The sequence below is a fragment of the Protobothrops mucrosquamatus genome, unplaced genomic scaffold (genome assembly GCF_001527695.2).
Source record: "Protobothrops mucrosquamatus isolate PMUCROS unplaced genomic scaffold, P.Mucros_1.0 scaffold3570, whole genome shotgun sequence".
Taxonomy (NCBI): domain Eukaryota; kingdom Metazoa; phylum Chordata; class Lepidosauria; order Squamata; family Viperidae; genus Protobothrops; species Protobothrops mucrosquamatus.
Genome location: NW_015389535.1, coordinates 114775 through 124810, shown reverse-complemented (window position 1 = coordinate 124810; position 10036 = coordinate 114775). Strand labels below are relative to the sequence as shown.

The 10036-nt window shown below is 51.7% G+C and overlaps 2 protein-coding genes across 2 annotated transcripts in view; both read left to right on the top strand.

Annotated features, from left to right (window-relative positions):
- Positions 1-3802: 3802 nt before the first annotated feature.
- AP5S1 (adaptor related protein complex 5 subunit sigma 1) lies at positions 3803-5772 on the top strand. The gene is made up of 2 exons (XM_015827241.1): positions 3803-3945; positions 5279-5772. The coding sequence occupies exons 1-2, from the start codon at positions 3803-3805 to the stop codon at positions 5709-5711; spliced, it is 576 nt and encodes a 191-aa protein (XP_015682727.1). The 3' UTR covers positions 5712-5772.
- Positions 5773-8556: 2784 nt separating this feature from the next.
- Positions 8557-10036, top strand: part of LOC107297883 (CD209 antigen) — a 16196-nt gene continuing 14716 nt past the window's right edge. Inside the window, exon 1 of the mRNA XM_015827240.1 lies at positions 8557-8632. Within this exon, the coding sequence (XP_015682726.1) occupies positions 8557-8632 (76 nt within the window). The remainder of the gene's footprint in view (positions 8633-10036) is intronic.

Sequence of the window (10036 nt, the reverse complement as noted above, 5' to 3'; positions counted from 1 at the left end):
AGAGGTCTCTGGAGACCCTACCCCCGGATTGTTCAGGCTTTATTCCAGATTGAGGAGACCGAGGAGTGGGCTTGCATGAAAACAGACCCCAGATCTTTTGACCTCCTTTGCGTCATGTTATTCCAGAGCGGCTTTTTAAAAGGAGCGGGAAAAATTGGTGTAAAAGTTGGTTTCAGAAAGAAAATTCTTTTTTTTTTGGGAGGGGACATTTTTTTTTTTGAATACCTCCTTTTGACCTTTGTAAAATGCTTGCGTGACTTTTCCCCGGTTGCGAACAACTCTTCCGTTGCACGGCTAAACACTGTTTGGTTTGCCCTGGGAAAATTGTGCGGGGAAGAAACTCACGTCCGCTGGAGAGGAGTCGGAAGAAGCAGGAATCTGCTTCGTGGCCAGGCCAGGTGAGAAGCGAGGCTGAGCTTTTGATTCAAGCCGGGCAGTTATTTTTCTTTGCATCTTGTTCGCAGTTCCACGTTGACTCCAGCTGGCTTTAAGGAAACGGGCAAGGTCAACTAGCCAAGTTGTTAAAAGTTCGCCACCTTGGGCGTCAAAGCAAGCTCCGTTTGTACCGCCAGCCGCCCATTGTTTGCTGTTGCCAAGCTAGAACAAACAAGAAATCAAAACTTCTGCAAAGAAATAAACGCGATTCGGGTAGGGTCCCTCACGGACACAAAGCTAGCTTCCTTCCCCCCCCCCCGACGGGAGCTGCCACACTTAAAACAACAACAACAAAAAACGGAATTTGCACAGGAAGGACTCAATTCTTGCCAGTGATTTAACTCCTTTAAAGTTTGGGGGATCTTATCTTCCGGTTTAATGAAGCCGCGTGGTTGGTTGGTTTCTTTTAAGCTGTGATCTGCAGGTGTGTGGATGGGGAGGGGGGTCAGTTTGATGGGGATTTGAGGTAGAATGGGGAGGGGGAGAGAGAAACTGGGCAGTTTTATTTTGGATGGGATTTTGGTGTGTCCATCCCCGCCTTGGAGTCTTTAGATTGGTAATTTCTCAAGCTGGGCCACTTTAAGACGGCGGACTTCAACTCCCAGAATCCCCCAGCCAGCATAGCTGGCTGGGGGAGTCTGGGAGTTGAAGTCTCCCATCTTAAACTGGCCCAACTTGAGAAACGGAGGTGAAATTTCTGTCAAGTTAAATCCTCAAAGCCTTTTTCAATGGCAACGTTTTGTGTGTTTGTGTGTGTTTTATTTTTAAAAAAAAATCTGTTGAGGCAAATTTGAACTTGGTTCTACCGTTAACCTATAATGAAGAATATAAGGCTTTTTTTTGTTGTTGTTTTTTAAAGGAAAACTCACTCTTAAGGTTGACCGACAAAAAATGAAAACCACTATTTAATAATCTGGCTGATGAAGATCAACACTCTCGTTTCTTGTTTTGTTTTGTTTTTTTCTCCCCCCCCCCAACCCAGGTTGTAGTATGCCTGTGCCAAGTTTAAACAGCGCCTTTTAAATGTTGAGTTTAATTTATGGTAAGCCTGGAATCATGGCAGCAATGTTGAAGGGAAGGAAGAGAAGGAGGGGGGAAAAAATGCAAAGGATTTTGTTTTGGAGGCGTGAAACTCTTGCGATGAGGGAGGAAGAACGAGGCAGAGAAAATGGCGGGAAACAGTCTTTTGGAGTGGGAAGTGTCCCGTGAAGAGTAGGCGAGGAATTTGGGATAGGGGGATAATTCTGGTGAGCCCAAATTCTTAAATATTTGCCTTGCACTGTGAGACATGCTCCCGTGGTACCTGCAGTTGAGTTATAAATCTGCTTTTAACAAGTCAGACCTTCCAGATGTGCTGCAAAGAACCCCTGGGCCCTGCCTCGCACATCTGGAAAGCATCAGCTGGGCCCAGATGCATCTAGATCTCTTCCCCCCCCCCATTCTTTTGCACACTCCAAATTCTTCACAGGACGGTTGCCCTTTGCAACCTGTGGAAAGAATGGAAAGTTGCTTGCAAGGTCGATGCATCGCAACGTGGGATGCACGTTCCTGATCTTCCTTTTGGAGGTGATGGCACCGAGGCCTGCCCCGCTGGCTGCGGGGTCCCCTGGCACGTGCGCCCGTGCCACGTTCCAAGGGCCTTCCACTGGAGAGTTGCCACGGTTGCGTGGTGGGAGAAAGCGTTTGGCACGATGGAGAAAGCCAGCAATCTTTATATGCTTGACGTGGGAAAAGCTTTTTCCAGACCCTCAACCTAGCACTGTCCACATGTCCTGGATTTGACACACGTGTCCTGGATTTGACACACATGTCCTGGATTTGACACACATGTCCACACGACCTGGATTTTTCACACACACACACAAGACACCACTCCAGGGGCATGACGGCAATTCCCTCCCCGCATCTGACTGGTGCTTTAATGGTTTGAGCACACAGGTGTCCAAAATCGGATCAGGTTTGTAGAAAAGAGGCCAACTAGGCTTGAAATCATCGCTTAAGGAGGGGGGGGGCGTTGGAGAGGTTGTACTGCCTGTTGTTGCTGGGGGCTAATTGTTCCGACCCTTGTTAAATTGTTCTCTTTTTCCCCCCCCCCAGTCCCCCCAGCGAATTTCCTTGTAAAAAGTGTCTCCTCGCTCAGTTGCCCAACGCGTGAGATGTAATCGGAAAGTTGAATAAATTGCTAGGTTACGGATCGGATTGGGAATTGTGGCCTGGCTTTTCTTCACAAGGGGGAGTGAAAAAGATTGGGGGGTTAGCCGCCTTCCACCGCTGCCATTCCCCCCCCCATCCCGGCTCATTGGCAGGATTGGAATTCGGTCGAGGGCCGGGGATTCTGGGAGAAGAGTAAACGACTCTGGGGATTCTCCGTCATAGTTATCCCCAAAAATGCTTTTTTCAAGAGGCAACTGGACTTTCTTGTTTTCCTTTGAAGAGGTTTCGCTTCTTATCCCAGAAGCTTCTTCAGGTTCTGAGTGGATGGTGGGGAATGGGGAGGATTTATCCTCCTTGCAGACAGCTGGTCATTTGCCTCCTTTTGGAGAGTCGTTGAGGCCACTTGGAGGTTGACCTGTGTGGGGCAAATGGGAAGCTTCCAGCCTTCCAAGAAGGCTCATTTGCACCACTCAGGTGACCCACGAGGACACAGACAAACCTCCAAGCGGCCTCAACGACTCTCTCAAACGGGGGTCTGCAAACTTGGCCGCTTTAAGACTTGTGGACTTCAACTCCCAGAATTCCTCAGCCAGCTTTGCTGGCTGAGGAATTCTGGGAGTTGAAGTCCACAAGTCTTAAAGCGGCCAAGTTTGCAGAGCTGCTCTAAAAGGCGGCAAATAGACCAGCTGTCCACAGGGCTCCGCGCCACGCCCCCTTTTGCCAGGCGGACCAATCCGCTCCGGCCGGCCTTTGGAACGCCCAGCCGTTCCCCTGCCTTCGCTTGTGGGCGCCGCCCACTCCGCTCCTCTCCTGCTGATTGGAGATTTCCTCGCGCCCGCTCGAAATGGGACCCGCCCCCCCTCGCCCGGCCGCCTCCCCTTCCCGGAGAGGCCGGAGGCATTGAACGCATGCGCGAATCATAAAGAGGCGCCCCGGCTTTCCAAAGCCGGTCTAGCGCCACTTCCGGTCTGGTGCGAAGCCCGTCGGGAAATGTAGTTTCTCGGCTTCCGGGTTCCCGGCGAGAGGGTCGTTTTTGCAGCTGGGCGGCTTCGGAGCCTGCTGGGTGCCCCCCCCCATCGGGAGGGGCCCAGAGAGGAGGGGGCGTCCCCTGCAGCCCCCCCTGCCTGAAACCCTGCTGCTGCTGCTTTTGCGGGGGGGCAGCCTCTCTCTCCCCCCCACAGCTGGGCACCCCCCCTCCCAGCCTGCTCCCACCATGGTCCGCGCCTTCTTGATCCACCCGCTGCGGGACCGTCCCGGGGAGGCGCCCGATCCCTGCCGGCCCCTCTTCTGCAGGGTCTTCGCGGGGGCGGCGGAGGAGCCCCCGGCCCAGAAGGAGCGGCTGCGGGCGGTGGCCAGGTGAGGGGGGGCGCAGCGAGGCCGCCTCGGGGTCCCCCGTCTCACTGGGGGGGGTCTCATGGGCGGGGAGGGGTCTCCCTCCTCTTTCCTTTATTTTTTCCTCCCTCCCTCCCTCTCTCCCCCTTCTTTCCTTCTGTTTTTTCCCCTTTCTCCCTCCCCTGCTTCTTCCTTGCTTCATTTTTTCCTTCCTTCCACTCTTCCTCCTTCCTTTATTTTCCTCCCTCCCTCCTCCTTCCTTCCTTCTCTATGTTTTCTCTTCTTCCTCTTTTCTCTTCCCTCCCTTCTCTACTCCTCCCTCCTTTATTTTTTGCTTCCTTCCTTTATCCTTCTCTGTTGTTTCCTCCCTCCCATCTCTTCCTTCTCCTGCCCTTTCCCTGCCTGCCTGCCTTCCTTCTCCCTTTCTCCTTCCTTTCTCCTTTATTTTTTCCTTGCTTCCACTCTCCCTCCCTCATTTTTCCTCCCTCCCTCCCCTCCCTCATCCTTCCTTCTCTATTTTTCCTCCACCGTCTTTCCTTCTCTATTCCTCCCTCCCTCCTTCCTTTATCCTTCTTTCCTTCTCTATTTTTACCCTTACCCTTCCGTCTTTCCTCCCCTTCTTTCCCCCTTTTCTCCTCTCCCTTTCTCCCTCTCCCCCCCCCCCCCAACTGCTTGAAACAGAACCGCTTGGCTGGAAAACTGTGTAAGATTTTAATCCCCATTTTGACAGGCCTGAGAGGGAACATCTCTCCAAAGTGGGGAGGGGGGGCTGTCTCCCGTGAGAGATTCATCTCCTTGCCTCCAAACCCTTCTCTTCCGCCCCCCACTTTTTGAAGTAGCAGCTATAAGAGGGAAGCCCCCCTCCTCCCAACGAAGTAATAATAATAATAATAATAATAATAATAATAATAATAATAATAATAATAATAATTAATAATAATAATAATAATAATAATAATAATGATAAAGTTGGAAGGGACCTCGGAGGTCATCTAGTCCAACCCCCTGCTCAGGCAGAAAACCCTATACCATTTCGGACAAATGGCTGTCCAGTCTCTTCTTAAAACCTTCAGTGTTGGAGCATTCATCGCTTCTGGAGGGAGGTTGTTCCACTGGTTAATTGTTCTAACTGTCAGGAAGTTTCTCCTTAGTTCTAGGTTGCTTCTCTCCTGGATGAGTTTCCATCCGTTGCTCCTTGTCCTGCCTTCAGGTGCTTTGGAGAATGGCTTGACTCCCTCTTCTTTGGGGCAGCCCCTGAGATACTGGAAGACTGCCCATCCTGTCCCCCCTCGTCCTTCTCTTCATTAAACTAGACATGCCCAATTCCAGCAGCCTTTCCCTTCCTCTGTGTCCTCAGGCAGGTGGAAACGGCGTTCCGGCTGCAGCAGACTCTCTCCGGGAAGCGTCCCTCCCAGCACCTTCACCAGCCGCTGCTGTCCGACGAAGCTGTTTCTCTCCCGGAGACCCCCTCTGGGGTCTTCCGCCTCCCCGCAGGGGACCCCTTCCCCGAGGACGCAACCGTGCTCTGGCTGGGGGTCCAGGCCTTGGCTTTTGTTCTGGTTTGTGACCCTGAGGAAAACCTGATGCTGGCGGAGGCCACACTGAAACGCCTGGCGAACGCTCTGCTGGAGCACCTGAAGCTTCAGACCCCGGGGAGCGAGGCGCTCCTGAAGGCCGACCGGACGGAGGCCGTCCTGGAGAAGTTCCTGCCCCACGGACAGCTGCTCTTCCTGAACGACCAGTTTGTGGTGGGGCTGGAGAAGGAGCTGAGCCTCCATTTTGGCAAATGAATGGCCAACCCCAGGAGGGGCTTCGCCGGGGCCCTCCGTTGCTTCCTCTTCTTATTGTGGCCGATGCATTTTTAAAAAAAGGGGGGGGTGGGGGGAGGCCTTGCCTGCTTGTAAAACGTTAAGAAGCTTTTCAGTCCGGCTGTTTGAACAAGATCGGCCTCTTTGTCAGCTATTTTGCGTGAGATTTTTTCCTCCCCCCCCCAATAACTTCGTACCAAGGTCGTCCTCCACTTAACAACAGTTCCCAGGGTTTTTCAACCTTTTCACCCATTGTACCACTTTTAGGATACGGCAACATCCGAGTACCACCAGTCACCTAAGCAAGGTGTCAAAAACTTGACCAAAAAAAGGGAAAAAAGTGATAAAGTACAGGTAGTCCTCGACTTACAACAGTTCGCTTAGTGACTGTTTGAAGTTACAATGGCACTGAAAAAAGTGCCCCCCAAGCCACAGCCGAACAAGACACCTGCCTGCCCGCCCAGCGGCACTCTTCCTCCTGTCCAAGGTTTCCACTCTTGTGAGCATTTCTGTTGAGGATTGGCAGGGGGTGGGGGGGGAGTGTTTGGTTTTTATTACCCCCAGTCTGCTGGGTGGTTGCAGCAGGTTTTGGTCCCTTCACATGACCCTGGGACACTGTGACCGTCATAAATATGAATCAGTTGCCAAGCATCTGAATGTAAATCACAAGACCCTGGAGAGGCTGCAACATTCCAACTGATCGGCGCTTCTTCTGGGCTCAGCAGAAGCACCAGGATCAGCGCCGAGCTCCAACTGGATCCTGGCGCTGATCCTGGTGCTTCCGCTCAGCCCTGACAGCCCCGAAGAAGCGCCGATCAGCTGGAAAGCGGCACTGATCCTGGCGCTTCCGCTGAGCCCTGACAGCCCTGCAGCTCCAGCCGTCTCTCGCTCAGGCTTGTGCGGTGCTGCCACCGGTTCAGCTCATTCCCCTCCCCTGCTACTTTTCTAGGATGGTCGCGTACCATCTGCCAGGTGCCAATGTACCACAGGTGGTACCCGTACCACTGGTTGAAAAGCCCTGGTCTATGGTAGATAGATAGATAGACACACACACACACAATCTGCACGGTTAAATGTTCATGTTCACCTGCCTTCATGAGTTGAGAATGTCCCTCTCCTTTCCAAACACATGTCCCAGAATCAATTTCTGTAGGCAGGTTGTTCCACTGGTTAATTGTTCTCCCATTCAGTAAGTTTCTCCTTAGTTCCAGGTTGCTTCTCTCCTTGATTAGTTTCCATCCGTTGCTTCTTGTCCTGCCTTCAGGCGCCTTGGAGAATAGCTTGACTCCCTCTTCTTTGGGGCAGCCCCTGAGATATTGGAACACTGCTATCGTGTCCCCCCTCGAGGAAGAGAAGTAATTTGATGATCTGTGTGGGTTAAGGACGTTGACAAGAAGTATACAAAATCGGAGGTCAGAGGGGACTAGTAGAAATAACGAGAAGAGACGTGAGAAAGATCTCGTACCCACAGTTTAAACGGTGCAGTCCTACATAGCACTGCATAGTGTTGAAAAGAACGAAACGACCTTGACACCACGTACTACCAACCGGCCCGCGGCACCCCGGTTCTAGAGTCTCAACATTTTTTATTTATTTTTTAATATTGTGGTGATCCAAGCTGGATGCAAGGCCCGGTGTGTGTGTGTGTGTCCTTCTCCTCCCATCCAATGAGGTCACAATCCCACTTTCCCTTCAGCTGCAGATCTGCTGGGGATTGTGAATGCTTTGCTGAGGACCCCCAGCAGCCAATCAGCAAGCGGCTTGAGTCACAGGGCTGTTGGGTGCCCCCAAGTGAGGACTACCAAGAAGAGCAAGCAGGTGGAAGAAGCAGGGGAGAGCAATGAAAATCCCCAATAAAAACTTTGCTCAAGATTCAGCAGCACAGGAGAAGAAGACGGTGAACATAAGTGAACAATAGCGTTGGACTTTTAACAGCAATCACAAGTAGCAGGTACAAAATTGGGGGGCTTTAAAAAAATATATATCTTATTTCCAAGGGTTTTTGACCTTGTACGGCAGCAGTCTTCAAACTTGGCCCTTTGATGACTGGTGGACTTCAACTCCCAGAATTCCTCAGCCAGGCACACATGCCTGGTTGAGGAATTCTGGGAGTTGAAGTCCACCAGTCATCAAAGGGCCAAGTTTGAAAACCCCTGATGTAGACTTTAAGAGGAGTGGACTTCAACTCCCAGAATTCCTCCGCCAGCATGCCTAGCTGAGGAATTCTGGGAGTTGAAGTCCACAAGTGATAAAAGGCCAAGTTGGAAGGCCCCTGATATAGACTTTAAGAGGAGTGGACTTCAACTCCCAGAATTCCTCAGCCAGCATGCCTGGTTGAGGAATTCTGGGAGTTGAAGTCCACAAGCCATCAAAGGGCCAAGTTGGAAGATCCCTGTTGTATGGTATCTTGAAGGATTTCATCCTTAAAAAGCAGACTTCCAATTTTAAGCCCCGGCAAAGTCAGATAAGACATGGTAGCAGCTTTGACTTCAGTTGGGTGTCTACTTCTGAGGTGTCTTGGTCTCCAAGCCACAGATGAGCCAGCTGTCTTGCATCGGTCTTCTGAAGGTCTTCTGAGATGACCTCGGGGTCTACAATGCCAACGTCCCTCTCTGGCTTCGTCTCGAAGCAGCCAGCAGGACCCAGGAGCTCCTGTCCCACAATCTTCTTGTTGTGTTTGAAGGTGGATGCTTGGGACAGGAGGGAGACCCTGCTGGTGTCTCCTCTCTGCGCTGTTCCAGGTCTTCTCCAGCAGGCTCTGGAGCTGTCCTGCTGGGGCTTGGCCACATCCAAGGGGTGGTGGCATCTTCCTTCCTGTGTGGTGAGGATGGCTGAAGGTGGGAAAAAAATTTCAGTAGCTTTCAGAGCATGCGTGCAGGGCTTCCTGCAGATGTTTATGCTTGGTGAGATGGGAAGGCCGACGTCCTTGAATGGTTTTGGAGACATTTCCCCACCACCTCCTGGGGAGGAGGGAGACCCATATCGGGCATGTCCATGAGGGTCAAGATGGTGGCCGTAGACCCCTGGTCAACCCCCCCTGCTTCCTTCTCTGATGTGTCCCGTGTGGAGGGGACATAAAAGGGGTTCGTCATCTGCATTTTTTGACTCCAGAGGGCTGATCCATCCATCCTTCCTCTCCCTTTCTTTCTTTCTTTCTTTCTTTCTTTCTTTCTTTCTTTCTTTCTTTCTTTCTTTTTCTTTCTTTCTTTCTTTCTTTCTTTCTTTCTTTCTTCTTCCTTCCTTCCTTCCTTCCTGCCTTCCCTCTTTCTTTCTTTCCTTCTTTCTTTTTCTTTCTTTCCTTCTTTCTTTCCTTCCTTCCTCCCTCCCTTCCTTCCTTCCTCCCCTTTCTTTCTTTCTTTCTTTCTTACCTTCCTTCCTTCCCTCTTTCTTTCTTTTTCTTTCTTTCCTCCCTCCCTCCCCTCTTTCTTTCTTCCTTCCTTTCTTCCTTCCTTCCTTTCTCCCTCCCTCCCCCCCCTCTCTCTCTCCCTCCCTCCCTCCCATAATATACAATGCAGTATATAACAGGCATATAGAAAATTTCCAGGAAATATACAAATATTTCCTAACAGAAAAATTTCTTAACCATGACAACTCAACACTGAAGGCTTTTAAGAAGAGACTGGACGACGTTTGTCCGGAATGGTCCTGGCGAGTCCCCCGCTTGAGAAGCAGGGGGTTGGACTACAAGACCCCTGGGGCAGACTGCCTGCCCTGCTCTCTAGGGCCAGAAGGCAGGTGGGTGGATCGGAAGGGGGGGGGGTCCTTGCTTGCTTCTCCCTCAGGGCTGCTTCCTTCCACCTGGCTGGTGCTATTCCCAGGGCTGCCGCAGGAGAGAAATGGTCCAGGGGGTCAGCGCAGCCCCTTCCTTTTAATTCCCTGCTGCCCTCCCACCAGCATGTGCCAGCATCCCACCTGCCCAGATGTTTTCCCAAAACGCAGGAAGGCCTGGGCTGAGAGGGAGCCGGCTGGGCAAGGGGGCCTGGAGGGAGCGGGTTGACTGTCTCTTGCTCAGCCTTCTTTGTGACTGTGTCTCCTCCTCCTCCTCCTCCTCCTCCTCCTCCTCCTCCTCCTCTCCTCTTCCTTTTCCTCTCTTCCTTTTCCTCTTCTCCTCCTCCTCTTTCTTCTCCTTCTTTTCCTCCTGCTCTTCCTCCTCCTCCTCCTTTTCCTCCTCTTCTCCTCCTCCTCTCCTCTCCTCCTCCTCCTTCTCCTTCTCATTCTCCTCTTTTTTCTCCTTTTTCTCCTCCTCCTCTCCTCCTCCTTCTTTTCCTCCTCCTCCTCTCCTCCTCTTCCTTCTCCTTCTCCTTCTT